We start from the raw sequence: 22,191 nt of genomic DNA, 5'->3' as shown, positions 1-22,191 counted from the left end.
TATTTTATAGAAAGGCAAGAGATTAAGAATTGGCTTCTTTCTGTTATAATTTATTCTTGTCTTTATGTTACGTTCTGAAATAGGGCAGTTGAGGAGTGGACACGTTCTGCTCTTCCAGTTCTGGGTTTACCTACCTCCAGAGGCGGTGTTTTATACTGGAAGTTGAAATATCTAAAGTCTCTGTATCTAAATTCCCCAAAGTCCAACTATTGATTCCTTCATGATCAGCTTGCACAAGAATTCTTGATTTTTGAGCTTTGTGTTTGGTGGCTTTGGCTCACGTCTAGATGTGACTGCATTTAATTTATGGCATATGTCTAGAAGTGGTCAGTATAAAAGCCAAATGAATTCCTTGCATCTGTGTTCTCTGTGGAAGGAACTGGGTGTTTATAATGCCAGGAACCTTTCTATGGGGGACATGCCAGAAGAACCGTCTGAAATTGGTGTCAGTAGTAGAGATGATAGAAAAAATAGGCAAAAGACCCAACTCTTTTCCAGTAAATTCCCCAGCATGACTTTTATAAAGGGACATCCTGCCTTACAATTTCATTAGAGTTCTCTGAAGAAATCAGCAGCATGGGGCTAGGGCAGATGGGCTGATGCAGTTGGTTTGGGTTTTCAAAGGCTTTTGAAAAGAAGAATATATAACATTAGTATGGAAATTTAGAGAGAAGTCCATGGCACAGAAGAATAAGAGGTTGAAAGATAAAAAATAAATAGGGTATGGCATTAAATTGTCAGCTTTCACAGTGAAGTTCTGCAGAGGTCTAAGCTGGACCTACTTTGTCCAACATATTTGTAAGTGGTGTCAGTAGTAGAGATGATAGAAAAAATAGGCAAAAGACCCAACTCTTTTCCAGTAAATTCCCCAGCATGACTTTTATAAAGGGACATCCTGCCTTACAATTTCATTAGAGTTCTCTGAAGAAATCAGCAGCATGGGGCTAGGGCAGATGGGCTGATGCAGTTGGTTTGGGTTTTCAAAGGCTTTTGAAAAGAAGAATATATAACATTAGTATGGAAATTTAGAGAGAAGTCCATGGCACAGAAGAATAAGAGGTTGAAAGATAAAAAATAAATAGGGTATGGCATTAAATTGTCAGCTTTCACAGTGAAGTTCTGCAGAGGTCTAAGCTGGACCTACTTTGTCCAACCTGGGAAAAAGGATAACCCATGAGATAGACAAAGTCTGCAACAGCATCATAGGACAGCAGAGAAAAGGATAACCAGAAAAGAATTGCAGAAGGAGCCTCAATGACTGTGCAATAAAAATGGAATTCAGTGTAGATGAATGTAAACTAAAAAAGGAATCCCAAATTCACAAATTAAATAAAGAGCACTAATCTGATCATAATCCATCCAAACTGAGGTTTGAGGGTTGTTAAAGATAGTTCAATGATCGGCAATACTCACTAGGGGTCAGAAAAACAATCTGATTTTCAGGTGTTAATAAGTAGAGAATATCCTTAGAGCACATGCCATTGTGTACCCATATCTTCAAGATTGAGCAGCTCCTTCCCCTCCTCTCAAAAAAAATACAACTGGACAAAGGTCCTTCAAGAGCAATGAGGATGATCAAAACTATGGAATAGCTTCCTCATGAGAAACAACTAAGTTAGGATGCTTCAGCCATGAAAACAGTCAAATATGAAACCCTGAGTTGTGTGAGGAGAATGAGCAGGGATTGACTGGCTGCTCTCCTGTTGATAGAAGAGCTGGGGGCACCAGATGAAGTCAGCAAGGGGCAGTGCAGAGAGAGGTGGAGGGGGCTGTGGACCTCCTGGCCACAGAGGGCTGTGGGTGGCTAAACGTTTGTGTCTGTGTAAGGGTAAGCTGGACAAGCTGATGGATAAGAAATGCATTAAGAGCTGATGAATATGCAGAATACATCTTTTTTGAAGAATTTCCCGAGTCACCAACAGTTGGAGGCTGTTGGTGGAAGTGTTGTATGCTTGGCTGGCTATCCTGCTCTTACCTGGGGCTCTGCATTTGATGCTAGAGCTTTGGTTTGATCCAGGATGTCTCGTTGTGTGGTTTCATGTAGTATCTAAAAGATTGTTAAAAAAAGAATACAACATTTATGTAGCACCATCAGTGAAATGATCCAACAATTGTGGGGACAGTTCAGTCTAAATTACTGTCAGAACAAAGATGTATTCTACACCTGCAGACCTGCTTTAAAGAAAGTACAGATTTTTAAGTGATATAAGGAGACAAAGGAAACCAAGATATTTTGGCCTAGGAGGCAAGAAAAAGAAGGCAGGGGCATAGGTAGGCCAGAATAACGGAACAGAAAATGTTGAAAGTGAGTAAATTTGTTACAAGTTTCATTGATTCTTTTAGCTGGCCGACAACATTATTTGTCTATTTATTTATGCAGTTTACATATAAAGAATCAAATATTACAGCAGTGTGTAACCCATGATGACAACCTTATTTCTGACAGCCGCTGCATGTGCCCAGCTGAAAACGCCGGTTGCAGAGATCAGCCCTTCACCATCTTGTACAGAGTGATGGACATGGTGTCCGGGCGGTCTGTGCCTTCTGACATTTTTCAGATGCAAGCAACAACTCGCTACCCTGGAGCCTACTACATCTTCCAAATCAAATCAGGGAATGAGGGCAGGGAGTTCTACATGCGGGTAAGTCTGGCGCTCGTTGAGAGAAAACGCAGAATATCTTCTTGTTGGCTGAATATCCCTTCCGATGGCAGAACTCAGTTTTTAATGAATAGCATCTAAACTTTCAGTATGAGGCATTTGTAGATGCAGACGTGCAGAGCAGCGTGCTGATCTGCAGGGGCTGCTGGCTCCTTCAGGACGGTAACCTGCCCAAAGCAAACACGCTTGTTTTATGAGACATTAGGTTCAGGAAAGTCCAGGGCTGTACCTATGTCTAAGAATAGCTCATGTTTCCTATGCTCAAGAGAAACTGTTGGGCAATCAGTACTTGTCACTGGAAGATTCAACTTTTCTTGTTTGTTTTTTTAAACTCTTCATTGAAAAATGGAAAACCTAAAATCAAACAAGTAGGCAAACCCCACCCCCCTTTATCCCAAGAATTGACTTTCTGGGTTCTTTGCTTTTATTTGTTACATTTTTTTTTCACTGAGAACACACACTTTACGTAGACACTGTTAGAGAAAACACAACTACTTTTTTTCTTTTTATCCTGAATTTTTCTCAGAAGACATCTCTGTTCCACAGTCACCTTCACTGCACCTCTGACACGCAGGGGTGATGGAACATGCATGACAGAATGGGGCATAGCCCCAGGGATGGTGGCAGTCAGAAGGTGATTTTTAACCCTAGGCAAAATCTGGCTTTGATATTCACATTAAGTGACATTCAGTAGTCCAAGAATGGTTGTTTACATCTCGCAAGAGCTTTCCTGCTGCAAAGTCATTGCTGATCCCACCAACCTTTTCTGCTCATCTGGGTCAATCTGCTAGATAGTAGGGCTCCAGAGACCAGCATCATTGCTCAAGTCTGCTAGTTTTCTTTTGTTTATTTATAATGCACCCATTCATTTTCTGGTTTATAAACGCTCATAATCCACTGTTCTGGCCAGGTATTTCAAAGATCTGCTTCCACTTACTAAAAGACAGATTTTTCTGAAGTGTCTTCAGATATTTAAAGCTCTCTTCAGAGGGTAAGGTTTTGCAATGTTACAGTGTTGCAATATGCAATTATATAACAAACCGATCCTGTTCACATAGGAACATCTGTTCTCCGAGCTCTGTTAGTGTAAGCCCTTCTTGATGTTCGCTGCTTCAAAGTAAGAGTGTTCTTTACATCAAACAAAATATTATCTCATGCACACAAAAAAATGTGTCACTGCTTGTGCATACCCTAAACCCATGTTTTCATCTTCTTCCATTTGGACAATAGCAAATTTCTATGTTCAATAGCTGCTTTTATGTGCAGGGGTCCCAAAGGCTTTACAAACAGTAGAAGGTGGTAGTTCATACTAAACACTGAAACGGAGCCAAATGCTGAAACTAAGCTCTCCTGTGAATTGCAGTAGCTTCTAAATGCAGCAGAAAACTGTTGGACCGTGGCCATAAAGTGGTCTCACCTGCAATGATGGTTTTCAGGAGCTGTGTTTTGAAATCTCACCTGCTTCCTCCTGTTTTGTGCACAGCAAACGGGACCGATCAGTGCTACACTGGTGATGACCCGCCCCGTGAAGGGGCCCCGTACCATTCAGCTGGACTTGGAAATGATCACCGTTAACACCGTCATCAACTTCAGAGGAAGCTCTGTCATCCGGCTGAGGATATACGTATCACAGTACTCCTTCTAAACCTTGAGTTCCTGCCCTGGAAACATTAAAACAAAAGAGACGGTTCCTTCTCTGCAGAACTCTCTCCTCAGAAGCCAGTACATATAGAAGCTCTAAACCAAACCAGTATTTCCACAGACCCAGTGACCTATGCCTGTCTGAGGAGGGAGGTCTCTTCATGCACAGTCCCTACCAGGATGCAGTCAGCTGAAGGTGTACCATCAACAGATCCCCTATGATTCTCTATGTGGTCATGTATTTTAAGGACTCTTCTTTCCATTGTAAACACTTCTAGGGTATGAGTCTATGATTGAAAGACTGTGAACCTTTGTAGCTCTGAGGCTGCTTAGCAAAAAGCACCAAAGAAACTGAGGAAAAAGCTGGCTTTTGCAATCTTGCCTTTTTTTTTATTATTATTTTTCATTTTAAATGGAAAGCAGACAAACAAGCAGAAACAGAAACAAAAAGCCACCTATTGAAACAAGGGATCTCAGAAGTGCTAACTTACATTCCCAATTATCTCTGGAATTATCAGTCAGGCACTTTGTTTCAATTCACCCTGCATTTGTCTTAGTTTCACCTGTTTTTTCTTTGATTCTATTTTATAGCTAAAAATCATTGTAAATTCATTCCAAAATACATGTTGTACTATGTAATCTTCTACTTTCTAACAAAGTGTCACGTGTTTGGGTTCCTTCCCATATTAAATCTTTCTATATAACAAAGTTCATAGAAATCTATCACTGGTTGGTATGTTTTACAATGTTTAGGGTGTTATTCTGATTTACACCCCAACTCTTTGACACAGGCTTCCACTGCCAAAAGAGTGTCCAGGGACTTCAAAGCAGATGAGAATCAGAACTTTATTCTTCCCTGAGTGTGGTAGTTGAAACAGTTTGTACTGGTTATAAGGTAGTGATACTTACTGTAATTAAGGCTGCAACTAATCCCCTGTTCAAGGACCACTCAGCCCAGACCCATCCAAATTCCTTCAGAAAAACATGAATTGTTCTGTTCTTGTGCAGTTTCTCTCCTACATTCCTACCATTGGGGAAAACAAGCTAAAATGGACTTGGACTTACTGTTCATGCCTCTGCCACAAAGCAGACCCCACTATACCAGTACCCACACCGCAAATGATGGGATCCCACAGTTTCCATAGGCAATGTCTTCTCAGGTATAACTGCTGTAACCAATGGACAGTTTCTCCTAAAGTCTGATCTGAATCTCCACTGTTGTAATTTAAATCCATTGCTTTTTAGCCAACTTCCAGTAGAAATAGAGAACAGTTTATCTTCCCCTTTGCAGCAGTCTTTAACATGTCTGAAGACTGTTGTCATGTCTCCCCTCAGACTGTTTCTCTCTAGTCTAAACAAACCCAATTCTTTTGGTCTTTCCTCATACATCACATTTTCTGGACCTTTGATCATTCTTTTTGCTCTTGCCTGGATTCTCTCCAGTTGGTTCACATCTTTCTTGAAGTGCTGTGCCCAAAACTGTGAAAAGTATTTCAGCTGAGGCGTCACAGTGCTAAGCTAAATCTATATATATGTTTAAGAGTTTGATGAAAAAAAATTAAAATAATTGTATAGTTTGGAGGTACAATGCCTATGTTGTTGAAGCCACTGGCAGTTTGGCCTTTTATTTTAGTAGGGATGAGGTTCATATGCTTTGTTCTTAAATTTCTCTGAAGCAAGATCCTTTGCTTCTTCCCACTGCTTTTTACTTATCGGCTCATTTGCTTTTCAGCATCACTAAGGCAGGAAAGATAACCTTTGCTTCATCTTTTTGAGGACTGGAAGTGCTTAATTCTACCCGGGAAAAGGAGATTATAATGTGAGCAGGCTGGAGCAGAGTAGAAGCATTATGTGAGGTTTTCATTAAAGTGGAGAGAACACAGACTTAGAAAGTTATCACAACACAGACTGCATTACACAATCTGAAAATTGACTCTCTTGTTCCTAATAAGCTTTGTGAGTTAGTCTGGAGTTGGTTTTTCCTTGCTTTAGTAGAGACTCTGCTCTTTTTACTTGTACTCAGCTTGAAGGAAGCCCTGATGGAGTGCCTCACAGCAGTTAAATGTGCTTTAGGAGCTTCCATTTCTGTACAGTTTACAGTTTTCTCCGTGCTGCTACAATGTCCTGGGATCCTGTGGCTCAGAGCTCTGCACACAGGCTGTCCTTTATTGTAAAAACAAAAGAGCTGGATCCTGACTCCAAGGTTTAGTGGGCCAAGTTGAAGGCAGGATGCCAATGAGTTTTGTGAGTAGCCGACTTGGAGGAGATAAACGTAGAGGAAACATGCAGAGAAATATCAGAAACAAGAATGTGTTTCCTGAGTGTATCGTGGCTCATCTTATACCACAGTCTTGGAGGGGAAAAATAGAGATGACCAGGAAGGAGGAATGCTAGTTTATAACCGTGGGGCTAGAAGTGCTCATGTGTCCCAGACGATGGAAGTGAGACATGGGAAACAAGCAAGCTCTGGTGGCCCAGACAGCTGACAAGGGGCAGGCATTAAAGATGTTAAACTCTTAGCATGCTGAAAGTTTTCCCACTGCTTAAAAGCCCCCTTTCCCCCTTGTGTGCCCCTATGTTATGGCTTCTTCATGTCCAGTTGAGGAGTCCTCTCTCTTCCTGCCATCACATCACCTTCTGGAGAGGAAGTGCACCCTTGTTAGACATCAGACAGTTTCTCACTTCTGGGCTGTTCTCCCATGGCCTCCACATACCAACCTGATTTAACCCTAATTTAGAAACATCAAAACCCAGAGGAATTCCATAACTAAACACTTTGTTAAAAGAGTAGAGCTTGAATGCTTAGTTTTAGCAGGGTCCAGCAAGTACTCATAAAACAATATTACACTTTCTATATAAACATTCTGCGCCTTAAAAAAAAGTGTAAAGTCTGGAAACAAAGGAATTCAGCCACTTCTCAACTGCCATAACATCTTTCATCACTCACTATCACTCCAGCCAACTTTAACTTTGCCAAAATATATGCCAATCTCAAAATAATAAATTACTGGCAGTTTATAACATCTAAACTCTCCATTTCCTTGTCAGGGGTCTGTTTCCAATAGACCATCACAGGCTCGTATATTACTGCAATTCCCACCAAATAAAAAAAAAGGACTATGCATGTCAGGTTTTTACAGCATGAAAGTTAAAAAAGCAAACTTGCAACTGCTGTACACATTCATGTTCTCCTTTGAGGCCAGGCCTCCTTAAAAGCAGACAGAATTCCAGGTCTGCTCAAAAAATGATTATTTATTCCAACCTATTGCAGAGGATTTTCTAACACAGAGAGTTTTACCATATGGTTAGTAGACAATATTCTGGAGGGCACTGACCCTGGTCTGGGTATGGGTGGCTTCCCTCCAGCTCTGCTCTGACACGCTCCTCGCTCAGGGTGGGAGAGCCGTTCCCTGGCTAAGCTGGAGAGGGACTGCTCTTTGCCTCTCCTGCCCATCCACTGTCATGTCTGTTTAAATGAAGGTTCTCAGGAGAAGGACTTGCTTTGCCACTCGCTTTGTGTTTGTACAGCACCTATCGCCAGTGCAATAATTGGAATAAAAGTAAACAAAAGCAGAAATGGCACTAATCTTTGATACAGACCACAATGACTGGGAAGGAGAATCTACTCTGATAAATGAACCAAGTGATTCATGCTAATCAGGTCGGGTGCCAGAGGGAGAAGAATGGCAAGAGATGAATCATCCAAGAGATGAATGGGTCCTATCATCTGGTGTATTTGACTTTGAGATATTTTTAGGGTATTGACTTTTTTGGAGACAGACAACAAAATGTTATTTCACCTAAGAGTTGCTTGTTATTTCACCTAAGACTTGTGCTTCTCTGACAACAATAACTTTATTGAGAATAACTAAACTGCGAGTACCTGGTCACCCAGCATCACCGAGTGTAGCATCCAGGGCCATTCATGCAGCGCTTTCTGCTTTTCAAGTTGGGGGCCTGTACTCTGTACCTTTTTTCTGGCTCAGCTTTTAGAAGAGTCAACTTTCTTTGTCTCATAAACATGATACCAGCATCAGCAGAACTTACATATTCATTTTTATCTGTCTAGAGCAAGCAGAGCAATAGACTCAGTACAGTTCGTGAGCATTCAAGTTCTCCAGTCTGGCTTATTCACAGAATATGCAACTGAATATCTTCTGTAAAATTCCTGAAATATTCAGTCTCTTTCAATTCCCTCCTGTCTCTCAGAAGTCACTCATTCTCCCTTTTGAGTTTGTCCTGGACAAGTGATCTCATTATGGTCATGCACTGCAAGCACATGCTGAGTGAGCTCCACTTCTCCTCTGGTACTACGTAACATTTTTCACTTTGGTTTTTGGAGATCATTTGTAGGCTATCTGTCTCTCTTATGCTCTGTCTAACCTCAGTTGCTTTTCTCATAGCCAAGGCAGATCTGTTATTTCCCTGCCAGGTTCCCTTGCATCCACCATCTGTACAAGAAGCTCTTTGTGTGTTTCACTGGAAATGCAGGCACTGCTGTTGGCCCATCTGCTGCTTTTGTACCCCTCTCCCTCTGCAACGTTGGTAGGCACCCTTATAGCAAAGTATTAGGTCCGAATGGCTGCAGAGATTGCCCAGCTTGCTGGCAGAGCCTGGCTTCAGGAAGAGAATTTAGAAAAAAAACCCCACAACCCCCTGGTTTTGAAGGTGATAGATGCTCTTTTAGGTCCTGATGTATCACTTCTCTCCTGAAATTGCATCTACGTCATGCTGGCTCGACAGTCTCAAGGTTTTTTAAGAAGCCTGATAAGGACATGCTTTATGCAATATATCTTTAGGCTCTTCACGCTTTGGATGGGGTTCTCCCAGTTTGCAAACAGAATATTTGGCCCAGTCAGAGAGAGTGCAATGTGATATGCTGCAGTCAGTGATCACTAACCACCTTGCATCAGGTCTGGATTTAGCCCAGTTTTATTGTAAGTCTTGAATCTCAGTGTCAGTGGTATAAATGTAAACAGATCTGTATTATTTTGACAGTAGAGCTGAAAGATTGTTTCCAGTAAATAAACAGTAGTATGATTGCAGTATCTCTTTATCTGTGGGCACTATCTTTGGGTACTTTAAGATTTCTTGAGATATCCTCTGACACTTCAAAATTTCCTCTGCTACTTCAAGCCATTCATTGATGTGTTTCTATGAATGATTCCTCACTCCTGTTCTTCAAAAGTCAACACAGGCACTTGACCCTACATATTGCTAAAACATCAAGCTATACCAAAGCCTTTGCAGATCCATGACTCATGCATCATTCATAGAAATCGTTCCTCTCCGTAACCTATAAGGAATTATGTTGACTTCCTTGAGATTCTGCAGTGTTCAAAGTAATGCATGTGCATGTGTTTCTTAAGACTGGGACCTTAGTCTGGAGATTGTTCATCAGCAACTTGCTGCAAATGTTCTGTATTCAACATGTGAAATCATAGCTACAAAGGTTAGTTTTGACAAAATCCTCAAAACAGATGGTGTTTCCTGGCTGCCTACACATCATGCACACACAATTCAGAAGTCCGGCACCAGAGTCCTCCAATATTCCTAAGAAATCGCTGCTCTAAAGAAACATTTTGGACAGTGAACTAATTTTGTAGATTATATGAAATGCAAAGAAGCAGAAGGCCTGCCAAGATTACACAGATTTGTTATTCAAATCAGTATCCCCAAAAAAACCTAAATCTAGTTCACCATTTAAAAATATTCCTTTGGACTATGACATCTAATGCCATTCAGGGAGGGGAATGGGAGAGAAGAACTGCCTGCTTCCAAAGCAGCTGCTACTCTACTGAGATCCCAGGGCTCCTGCAGCGATCAGAAACACCCATCAGCCCAAGCCTGCACCCCAGGCCAGTGAAGAAGGCAGAAAACTCACAGAGACGTGTCCTCAGCTGGAGGAGAGATATCTTCATTGACTTCTTAATGATGTCAAGTGGAGATTTACCTCATAACATGTATAAAATTTCTCATTGTGTTTATACATCTATGGAAAATTTAAAATGACAGGACCAAGCTACTGCCTAACACGTGTGCTACCTGCAGTGAGCTCTAGCAAATCCCTGTGCCATTGCCCAGGGCTGTGCTCACTTAGAATTACCCACTCTGATTTGGTGTGAGTTATGATGGTGTAAGTGACAGCATTCAGTTCACACCAGCGTAGTCATTCCCATACACGAAAAAAGAGAATTATTGAGGGATAAAATTACAATTGAACCAGGAAGTTAATAAAAAAGAGCTTGCTCGTTAGTTAAACTTCAGCGCTTTGGTTTTGGTGTCATTGCTACGGACAAAAATAATCAACCAGAAATCCAAAATACTAAAAAGGAGATTATCTCCTTAGAAAGATAAGTGCCATGTAGCTTATAAATAGCTCTGGAATGAAGACATCCCACGCAACATCTGGAAAAGGAAGAGTTCACTCCTTGACCTTCAGCATCGCTGTCTCCCACCAGCAGGATTAAGCACAGTTGATCCTTACCAGGATACAGACACAGTGGCTGGCTGACGGATGGGCCAAGGAAGAGGCAGCCATGGCCAGAGGCAAGGGAAGGACAAACCAAGATAATGTAAAAGTACTAAGGAATGCTCCCAGTGTGCAGGATCTCTGAGACAAGTCTCTCTCTTGCTGTACAAAACGTTTTAGCTTTGCTCAGGCCTTTGAAAGACAGAAAAGTGCTAACAGTCACTTCAACAAAAATAGGAGGGCAGCATTCGTGTGTCTGAATGGAGCATCAGTTTTCAAAAAAATCAAGCTGTCCTGGCCAACCTGTCACTTAGTGGGACGCACTGGACACTGGAAGCCTGTAAGTACAATTTAAGCACATATAGCACCACCTTATCCCAACAGCTTCTCTGCAACCAGTACAGGTGCAGGGAGAAGGAATCACTGCCCAGTTCAATAGATGCACCACAGAACTTCTGCTTCTGCTTAAACAGTCATTTCCTTAACTCTTACTTGCTGGCTGTCCAGATTAATAAACATGCTATATTTTGTAGTCTTCATTAATTTCAGAAGTGGAATACTGTAATTTAAAATGGATGGTTTCAATGTCCCTCATCCAGCCCCTTTAACCTATGACCATTACTTCATTTGTAGCAGAAAATGAGCTTTCAATTCCTGTATTGTTTTACAACTTGTGAGCAATTTTCATTGAATACACCAGTAGGGACTATTCTAAAGCTTTTTTTAAAAAAAAAAAAGTATTGCTAACAAAAATTTTAAGTGAATTATAGTTTATTTTGATCATTGCCTGGTTTAGTGGCGATCCCATAAGATCATTGCAAGCATTCACGCTAGAATCACATAACCCCTCTGGAAGCAAGTTGAATGAGGATCAATGATACTGGTATGTCTACTGGTCATAAATGCCAGTCACACATCTACAGTAGCAGAGAAAACTTCAAAGCAAAATACAATCAATTCTCAGGAGGCTAATTTTCTTTCATAGTTTTTATGTGGTAGACTTGCCCATACTTGGAGGTACATTTATGTATTTTACCTTCATTTCTTGCTGGGTTTATGCATGATAAGGCTCAAATTAACATTTTGTGCAATACTACTTTATCTGTACCAGGAGCTGGACATAGCTGAGGCACTTCTTTCTCCTGCAACTCCACTGAAGATTGGAGCAGGTCATGGCTTCTGATGGTGGGGATGGCTCCCTTGCCCAGTTCCCCCAAGCACCAGCCATGCTTTACCCAGCCCGTTTTTGGAGGGTGTATGGGAGGGTGTACAGGCTGCACACAGCAGCCTTAGAGGCGCTCCTGGAGGAAGCCAGGATGTGAGCTCGCCTCCCAGCCTGACCGGTTGCCACAGGTCTTGGAGGTACAACGTAGACCAGTGAAGGCAGGGCTTTGTGCGGTGCACATGAGGCTATGGGCAGAATTTGGCTTAACTCTGCAGAATAAACTTGTCTCTTTAACAAGTAGTGTTAATATAAGACAGACTGAACTGGTTTCCTCACATATAAATCATTAACTGGTAGCTAGTTCTCACTCCCACCTGCACCACATAGCTTGTGACTTTAGTACAAGAAAGGTTTTTCCACCCACACCATACTCAATGACTCATGCCTAATGAGGTTTGGCTGTTTGTTGATTGGGTTTGTGTTTTGCAGGTGGAATGTTCTTATTCCAGTGAATCACAAGGGCAGCCAAGCCTGGCTCTGCTTCGCTTTGTGGGAAGTGAATGAACTTATGTCACACAGTTGCTCTCTTGTGTTCTCATCACTCAAATAACTCACTGCAGAGGTGAGGTAGGTAATACACCATTCACTAGGTCTCTGATGATTTACAAGCTGCTCAGAAAGCCAATAAAGATCTTTATAGCTGGTTTGAACTCAAAGGAACTGCCACTGCTCATTTGCAGTATCACAAGAACATGTCAGTTCCCTCCACTGCACTGCAAATGCATTAATTCTGAATCACACACTCAATAAAAATCATCCTGAAATGAAACACATGCAAAGCAAAAGAGGAGAGGCCAAGTGCAGGAATGCCAGGCTGCAAAATTTCAGAAGGAGCAAACAATTCTCTAGAACTGCTCAAAGAAAATGAGAAAGTATCTCTGTGACCCATGACCAAAGACCTCTGTTTTCTTCAGTCCCTACCTGTGTGCCTTGGTGGAAGTGGCCTGATCAGTGAATCCACCAAATGGCTGGGTTTTCCACTCACTTCGGTGGAGAACGGACACTTTGGGAAAAAAAGTTGTGCAAATTTAGCCGTTGGTGTACATAATCTGAGGTTTCCTGACCTAAGCCACTGCATCCTTCTTTCTTTAGCTCCTTACAGTCTATTTTTCAGGTTGTTCTTATTATACATAAGAAGGACACGGACCTGTTGGAGTGAGTCCAGAGGAAGCCACGAAGATGATCAGAGGGCTGGCGCACCTCTCCTATGAAGACAGGCTGAGAGAGTTGAGGTTGTTCAGGCTGGAAAAGAAAAGAGAAGGCTCCAGGGAGACCTTATAGTCCAGTCCAGTACTTAAAGAGGGCCTACAGGAAAGATGGGGAGGGACTCTTTATCAGGGAGTGGAGTGATAGGCCAAGGGGTAATGATTTTTAACTGAAAGAGGGCAGATTTAGTTTAGATATTAGGAAGAAATTCTGTACTGTGAGGATAGTGAGACACTGGAACAGGTTGCCCAGAGAAGCTGTGGATGCCCCATCCCTGGAGGTGTTCAAGACCAGGCTGCATGGGGCTTTAAGCAACCTGGTCTAGTAGGTGTCCCTGCCCATGGCAGTTGATGATCTTTAAAGTTCCTTCCAATCTAAACCATTCTATGATCCTACGACACATGCTGTCATGTTTGTCTTAGACTGGGTTGCACATGGGAATGAATAGTGTGACCCCCTCCTCTTTTATTGCTCTTTTCACAATGCAAGACCAATCTGCTCTGACAGACCCTCCCAGCCAAGGGTCTCTCTGTTCAGCAAGAGCCCTGTGGATAAAGCTACAGTATGTCTGGAGCAGATTCACAAGTGTGGACAGGAGAAGGAGGTTGTACTTTCTCTTCTGTCAGTGCTGTCCTGCCAGCTGGTAAAGGACACTCTGCTGCTGGAGAGATGGGGCTTGGCTGGGCTGTAAAACTGATATCCTGCAGGGATTTAAACTCCTGCTGCACTTCCTTAAGGGTGAGCTATGAATTGTATTTCCTTGAGAAGTCCCACGGGCTCTGTTCTGTGTACCAGAACTCCTGCCTTCTCCTCTCCTCTCTGTTTTTGGTGGCACCATTTATTGTTCTTGGTCCCACGGGTGCTGCTGAATGCCGTTAAAATGTCCTCCGTGTCAGCCTGCACAAAGCCACATTGCTGATGGAAAAAATGAGCCCTACATGGTTTTTGCAGGAAGCAGGATGGCAGCTCCCTGTGTCATACAGGTGAAAATTTTCTCACACCAGTAACTCATTAGGACAGCATGTGTGAACTCAACTCATTCACACCAATGCAAGGGTTCACAGTCTGTGCCACTCTTCATAACGACTGTTCCAAATGGCAGACGCTTGCTAATCTTTAACGGGTCTCCTGCATTTCCAGTTTTCCTCTTTCTAGCTTGGGTTATTTCTCCTTTCCTGGGCTCTTGCACAGTTCAGTCACCACACTGTTACAGAATGATTGCTAGGGCCCCTAAAATCCAGGATGGAAACACAGCCTCCATGTGCCTGCTGATAAAAATCCTTGTCATTCATGGGATGACCACATCAGTTTAATCGAGGGAGCAGCCAGTGCATCAGCTGAGAAATGTTCAGTTAGGTTTCCAAGGATCTTGAAGAACTAGTTCAATAAATCCTCGCTTGAATGAGTGCACCTTCCATCTCCCACCACATTTTTCATTATGTCACTTAGACACAAACGCACGTGTTTTTAATGTGAAGTTAATCCCCGAGCTGCAGTGAAATGATTAACCCCTTGCCCTTGAATTCCTTGCTACCATATGATTGAGTTCTTATGGAGCTACGAGTTAAAGCAATACTGACAGCTGAATGTAATACTTGAGGCCAGTGGATATTTGCTAACCACGTAAGTCCAGCCTTAGTCATACACATAAAAACTTTTCGGCTTGAGGAGCAAAGGTAAACAACAAAGCAAAACTCCTGGGTCCTGCAAACAAATATTTGTACCCACAGTTATTACTGCTGACTCAGGTTTCTTGAAAATTATCTGTCGAGAAAATAGTGTTGAGAATAAACAGCCTGCAGTTCATAGCTGTTAAACTTTCTGTTAAAACACAGGTTCATGACGCCTTCGCCACTCGGCTTGGGTGTATGATCAAGTTATACCAAGAAAGTGACCCACTTCAGCCTGTCCAGCGGAGCGGTCTCTGAAGAGCTGCATGTTTTTCCCCTCTCTGGGTATGTATGTGTTTAACCAAACACGAGTTAAATACGCATAATCCCCTGCCTTGAGGTGAGAGTGCATTTCATCCTTTTTCCTGCCTTAAAATCTCTAGTGGTGTCAGCCAGGGCTGTGGCTGCAACACGTTTGCTTCCCAGTGATCCTGGGTGCATCGGTGAGGAGCAGCCAATGTAGTTGGTGGGCTGGCAAAGCGACGGCCAGGAGAGCAGGCAGCAGGTGGGCTGTATGTTGGTCTGTTTGTCTGGGAACATGGCCAAACACCCTGCAGCTGGGTAAAAGCATTAAAATTAGGGTGGAATGGGCTGGTGTCCTCTGTTTCTAGCTATGCTATTTCTTTAGTGGTTTTAAGTACCAAGCTAGACTGGTCTGATTCTGCTTCCTTGCCTTTCCCTGAGGGATGAGCCCAAAGCTTTAGCTAGAAGGTCAGTGTGTGCTCTCACTTTGAACCAAGCAATTTTAGATTGAAGAAGAGCTTTCCAGCTTCTGTGAGTGACCAGTTGCTGGCCTCCATGGGTGTTCGTACCGCCTCCCTCGTGTCCACAGGGCTGGCAGACTTTAGTGTTGTGAGGACAGGCTGAGATAGTTGGGGCTGTTCAACCTGGAGGAGAGAAGACTGCAGGGAGACCTTATAGCTCCTTCCAGTACGTAGAGGGGTCCTACAGAAAAGATGAGGAGGGACTCATTTTATGAGTGAGTGTAGCGATAGGAAAAGGGATAATGGCTGTAAACTAAAAGAGAGAAGATTTAGACTAGATATAAGAAAGACATTTTTTACACTGAGGGTCCTGAAACACTGGCACAGGTAGGGGTAGGCAGATGCCCCAGAGAGGTGGTAGATGCCCCATCCCTGGAAACGTTCAAGGTCAGGTTGGACACAGCTGTGAACAACCTGATCTAGTTGAAGATGTCCCTGCTTACTGCAGGGGGTTGGACTAGATGGCCTTTAAATGTTCTTTCCAGCCCAAACTATTTTATTATTTTATGATTCCACAATTTCTGGGATGGCTTTTTGCCTTCACCCCCTTTAAGCAAGGTAAATGAAGCTTGCTTTCACCTGAAGTGAATAGAAGGGGGGGGAAAAGTTTTACAACTGTAAACAACACACAATTTTTGTGCTTCACAAGTCGGGCCTGTTTCTTGACTTCAGTCCCTTTCAGGAAGGACCTTGTGCGTGCTGCCCTTGCTCTGTGCATGGTGACACCTGGCTGGCCCCTGCATCCCGGGGAGAGGAACATCTGCTCATCCTTGGGCAGGCCTGTGTCTTTTTTCAGGAGAGAGGCCAGCTCTGAGGCCTGGAGCAGACACTAAAGCGATGATGGCGGGAAAACACAGGGCAGAGCAGCGGCACCTGGCCCTGAGGTCCCAAAAGAAGGGATGGGAAGAAAGAAGCCAGGCAGGCATTTGGGCATCTCCTGTCCCTGGGTCGGCTGCCTGCTCTGCCCTTTGCTTGGGCAGGCAGGTACCCCGGCCCTGAGGAGACGGGGAGGACCTGCAGAGTCTCCTCACATCACCTCTTCCATGTTGAAGGAGGCATTTCTGGGCAGTCTCATAGGCAAGTGGGACTACAACAGTGTTTGGGGAGACATCCCAGAGGCACCCCAGGAGGTGGCACCATCCCAGCCCAGTGGGAGAGCACCTCCTGGGGAGACTGGGCTTCACAGATATTCTAGGGAGCATCTCCCGAGTATTGGGAAAGGGCTGCTCCTCTGCGTTTTTCCCTGGTAAGAGAGGAGAGAGAGGGATAAACTGTAGGAGTGATGGTCCCCAGCTCCCCACAGCCCTGCTGTCCCGCCAGTCCCCATCCTGTCCCCAGCCCCACGGAGGTGCCTGATGCCCAGGGCTGGGACTGCCCTGCTCCCTGGCTGGGGGTGCGCAGGGTTGGCCTGTCTTCCCCCCTGGCCCTTGGCTTCCCCAGCTCCCGATGCTCCCTGCCAAATCCCTCCTTGCTCCCTTCATGGATTGGGGACGTAGTGAAAACACAGACACACATTTAAGCGATTGCCTGCGCTTGGACCTCTCTTTCCAGCCCAATTTTAACTGCAGTGCTTAAACCCCATAGATTTTCACTGTTAGCTGATCACAGTGCTTGATGTGCTTTTGAACCAGATGAACTAAAATAGTTCTGTGAGATCTGTTGTGCCTCTGGCTTGTAAAATACAATCATTTCTTACTAGGTTACACTAGTATTTCGTAATTCATTCTTAATATTTTTCTTCAATAAAGCTCTGCGCAAACAATCTATCCCACAGGAGGAACTTCTGCCAGATCCCAGATGTCAAACACATTTGCAAATACAGGAGTTCGTGACCTTTTATGTTTGCTAATGTGACGCCATGGAAATTATTTATAATAAATAACCATATTTCAGAGTCAGGTGCTCTATGGGGCCTTTTTCAGTGATAAAACAGCCTATCCTGAAACAGGTCTTTCCTGTTTTGGGTTGTTTGTTGGGTTTTTTCCCCTAACAATGAAGGTTTGGGAACAATTCGAAACCCTGTCATTGAACTGAGTCCAAATACTATACTGAAAGGTAGACAGGAACTCAAAGATATCTCAGATTTCAAATATTTCCTGAAATCAGCAACAGATAAGGTTCTTCCTTTCTCTTTTATCCTTTACCCTGAAAATTCAGTTTGCAAACAGCATACTGTATGGATCCAGACAAGCACTAAATATAGTGGCTTAAAGCACCAAATCAAACAGGAAACTACTGGAACTGTTTGGATCCAAGCAACAGATTTGATATGCCAAGTGATTTTTGCCTGTAGCATGCTCATTTTAAAGCTGAGGTAGCACTGCCTACCTGCATTCTTGCAGGTGTAAGAACTCTAGAAAGTATTTGAAGGTGTCAATATGTTGATAGCATTTAATCTTGTTATCTTTTCTCAACAGGTGTGAAAAAGTCCTCCCAAACCTGTGCTGAGGTTAAGAGCAGCTAGCTCTTAATGAAGCCAGGCCAGAAAAGGATGCAATTGGAAAATACTGGAAGGAACATGCCTTGGCTCTGTTTCATCCTTTTGTCAACTGCATGTGAAGGTTTATAATGCCTCCTGAGTTTACTGGATCCATCATCTTGGATTCCTAGGCAGTAGCAACAGCAAGAAATGCAGAAAACTGCACCTTTTGCTCCTGCTTAAATATGTACCCACAGTCACTCCTGCTTGTCACTACAGGCTGAAGCTGATGGCCTTGAAACTTCAGTCCATGCCAGTGGCATGGCATCCTGGTGCTGCAGTGTTACCCTCCCATGAACCTCACCTTACCTTGGGCTAGTTTGGGACTGGTTGCCATTTAGGAGGTTGAGGACCGCTATGTTGCTCAGAAGCAATTGCTGCAGCCCACACAGATGTGGAGCTGTGGAGAGACAGGACCGAAGCCTTCTGGTGCGTGAAGGATAAGCCCACCTTGGATTTATTTTCAGCATGTATTAACGATGTGTGTGTGTACAAAGAAAATCTGCCTTGTGCTACAAGGCAAGATACAGCCAGCAAATCTCTTTTCAAATTCACAGTACATCAAATGTAAATGAGATAAAGAGAGGTCTCATTTGGACAACAAAATGTCTCCACACAATTGCTCCTCTAGGCATCCTAGCAACCTTTTCAAGAGATGCTGGTTATCGTGCAATAAAGCTGTTCTTCTGCAGTGCTGAGGGAGGAGGCAACTGGCTACAGTCTCAGATGGTGGACAGAATTACAGTGGGTTATGTCAGGAAAGCGTAACGTTAAACGTGCATTTGAAAAAAGGAGAAAACAAAAAATAATAGTCACGGCCTGAATTATAGCAGCTTTCTATGATGAAGTGTGTGGACCCCACCCAGCATCTGTGGTAGAGGAGGGAAGGTGTCTGCTAAACCCAACGGTTATGATGGGAATGGAAAAAGCCAGGCTCCAGCTGAGAGTAGGACAGGGAGGATGAGGAAACAGTTTCATGTTTCTCCCAGCAAAACCTCAGGGGATAAAGATTACTGCTGCAAAAACTTTAATGGTAGTAAAAGCCTTTGGCTGCAGAAGTTGTTTATAACGGAGGTGTATTAACCGCTTAGAGACCTCAGCTGAAGAGGACTCTGATATTTCACTGAATCTAAGTTGCAAAATCCTTTTTTCTCTCTCAAAAAGCCTCTGCATCAGAAAACTTAATTTATTGGATACACATGGAGTTTGGCTGGGAGACATTATATGCTGTGTGTCAGACATGTCCCGATAACGCCCTGCTTTCAGGTCCCGACAGCTGAGCTCACCACTTGGCTAGTGCACTATTCACTGGATTTTGAGTCTGATCATAAGTATGTCACTTTGCGTTAGTTTCTGAAACTAAAATATTTCACAAGCAGTAGTGTTAGACGCTTGCTTGCTCTGAAGGATTCTCAGCAGAGCTGGGCAAGCTATTTGCAATCATCAACTGCTTAATTGCATTTAATCTTTTACAAAGTAGGCAAGAACTAAGCAATGATGTCTTCCACTTCTTTGCTTGAAAGATTTCAGTGTGCTCTGTGCAAACATGATTCAGCCTCTGAACCGCTTGATTTTTAACCTGGAAGTTGGCATGATTCAGTAAGTGTGCATGAGAGGTGGGATCAGGTTTCTGATGCAAAGGACCATGAGGGAGAATTCAAGCTTGGTTTATGCAAAGCTGCAGCCTCCATCAGCGCTCCCTTGTTCACTGGGGCATTTGTACAAACTGAAGAAAATGGGTCTTAGTCTGTTTAAAAGCTTTTGCAGATATAAAGAATTACTCAAGAACATTTGTGTCACTACTTACACATGGGGGTTTTATTGTTTCAGGTCTACTTCCTGAAGGTTTGAGGCCCAAAGACTACTTGTAGCTACTTTCTACTGTCTTCTATTCTGGCTACTCCTCTTTCACCGAGAAAAACACTGGGAAGTTGTAATCTAATAGCATAAACAGCCTCAGCAGCAAGTGAAAAAGTGTGCTCTGCAGAGGTTCAAAACAGATCAGACAGGCCTCGCTGGGGGATATGAGAGGTGAAGCGTAGCCCAGACCAATAAATTCTCCTCTGTTGGCTCTGCACAGGTCTGCTCAAGTGTCTCAGCCCTGCACTGCCGGAGCTGAGCGCGCCGTGGTTTGGCACAGCCAGCCAAAACCAGCCCCGTTTATTAGCTTGGTCTCAGAACTGGGGGTGCCCTGGGTGGAGGCAGCAGGAGGAGGCACGAGGAGCTGCAGAGCCCTGGGAACTAGTGAGGACGAGCAGGGATGGACACGGAGGGGAGAGGGGCCAAGAGCAGGCGGTGGTGAGGCATGGGAAACTCGGCAGGTTCCTCAAGCCAGGTTTACAGAAAGATTAGCAAGTGCGAAAACAGAGCGTGGGGCACTCTATGCTGCCAGGAGGCTGTCAGGGAAGGAAGATAGTATTTGCCGCTGACAGAGAAGTTGAGGGAGCAAAGAACAGAGGTAAACTGGTTTCACTGCTGACCTTCAGACTTAATTTGTTTGTGACAAAAATCTTCTAAGGGAGGGAGGAAGTCTGTTTCCCATCCCAGCTGAAAAAAAATCACAGCAGAGTAATGTCCTCCCCTTCCACACAAAGTCAGGATGGCCACATCCCTTACCATGCACAGCTGAATTTTGTGCTTATTGAAACAAACTGCCCAATTTTCAAGCACCTGCAAGTAGAATGGAAGGTGTGCCCCAAACCACCCAAAAAACCCTGGGGATATAAGAGGCCCTCTCAAATGACAAGAGGGCAGCTTTGCCTTGAGAAAGAAGGAAGGTAGTCTTGCAAACTGGTTTGGTTTTTTTTTTTCCTTTAACTGTCTTATCAAAAATATAATTTTTAATGTCATTTCCTTCATTGGAGAGGCAATCTGCAGTTCCAAAGGCTGGTTGCTACCCCACGGCCGACTCCAGCAGCCGGAGAGCTGCTCAGGCAGGACTGAAGAGCCTGAAAAACCCTCGAGCATGAAAAAGCTGATGTAAGCAGAGAGCAGCAAGCTGCACACGGTGACCTTATCAGAAGTTAAACACCCCGCTTCTACCAACAGTGAAAATAAAGCTGTTCGATCACATACATTAATTCAGTGAGTCGCCTTGCAATGAATGTGTGTTTAACGTGCACCTCAGGAGAACTCAGACAATTTTGGAAAGCATACCAGGTTACTGATATTTCTTTAAAACAGTGACCACGCATAATCTCATGAGCTCCGTTAACAGGAATCAGAGCCACTCTGCTGTTTGAAACCTCAGCACTGTGCGGCTGGCTCGGCGCAGAGATGAACAGAGATGCTTTGTTAGCTCAAATATGACGAGTCCGTGCTTCTGGCAAAGGGTATCTCCTTGCAGGGGCTCTGGAGCTCAGAGTAGCTGTGTTACGCTGCATGATGACAGGCATGAAATTCTCAGTTAGCAGCAGGTCCCTGGTGCTATTAAATTTAGAATAAAAAATACTGCCATAGAAAAACTACAACTTCAAGAGCTAACAGGGCGATCGTGCGAAACTTCACTGACTGGAAATTTTAATGCTCTTAGAGCATTAAACAGCATTTCCTTGAGGAAACACTCCCTTTTTCCTGCTAAATGCAGCTCCACTTCTTGCTCATATTAGCCTCCTGGGGTATTTTAGCAGTTCTAGTTCTTTATCAGAAACTGTAAGAGGAGAGAGAAGAGGGAGAGAACCACCTTGAGCCTCACAAAACTTTTCCTCCCTGCGAGGAGATCTCTGAACCAATTCCCCATATGCAGTCTGTGAACTGTCCTACAGACTATGCCCTCTATGGCAGGGGCTTTCTCTGACTTTAAAAATCAGCCTTTAAAAATCAGGGGTCCGTGTTCCAGCTGGACACGCCATGTACCAAGACGATGATGGAAATTTTAAAAACTCGCTTTCCCCCTCTAAGGTATAAGGCCTGCTTTTGCTTCCAGTGGAGTGAGGGGCCGCTGGGGCAGGGGCTGTGCCAGGCTGCAGCCAGAGAGAAGGGCAAGTTCACGGCAGCAGTTCGGAGATCACCCAGCCCCCGGCAGCAGTTGTGGTGAGGCGGGCGAGGGCTGAGCCCCCCCTCTTCCCCCCCCCC

At 43.9% G+C, this 22,191-nt stretch overlaps 1 protein-coding gene and 1 long non-coding RNA gene across 2 annotated transcripts in view; both read left to right on the top strand.

Moving 5' to 3' along the window:
* Positions 1-5,009, top strand: part of FBLN5 (fibulin 5) — a 45,774-nt gene extending 40,765 nt beyond the window's left edge. Inside the window, exons 10-11 of the mRNA XM_014957478.1 lie at positions 2,447-2,642; positions 4,144-5,009. Coding sequence (XP_014812964.1) covers positions 2,447-2,642; positions 4,144-4,305 — 358 coding nt within the window. The 3' untranslated portion in view covers positions 4,306-5,009. The remainder of the gene's footprint in view (positions 1-2,446; positions 2,643-4,143) is intronic.
* A 5,812-nt stretch (positions 5,010-10,821) lies between these two features.
* LOC106897090 lies at positions 10,822-20,615 on the top strand. The gene is made up of 4 exons (XR_001413714.1): positions 10,822-11,113; positions 12,428-12,565; positions 15,040-15,159; positions 18,056-20,615. It is a non-coding gene; the product is annotated as an uncharacterized LOC106897090 (long non-coding RNA).
* The last annotated feature ends 1,576 nt before the right edge of the window (positions 20,616-22,191 follow it).

The sequence above is a fragment of the Calidris pugnax genome, unplaced genomic scaffold, assembly GCF_001431845.1.
Source record: "Calidris pugnax isolate Ruff unplaced genomic scaffold, ASM143184v1 scaffold211, whole genome shotgun sequence".
Lineage (NCBI taxonomy): Eukaryota > Metazoa > Chordata > Aves > Charadriiformes > Scolopacidae > Calidris > Calidris pugnax.
Note: the sequence above shows the minus strand (reverse complement) of the source record. Positions and strands in the feature narration are given on the sequence as shown.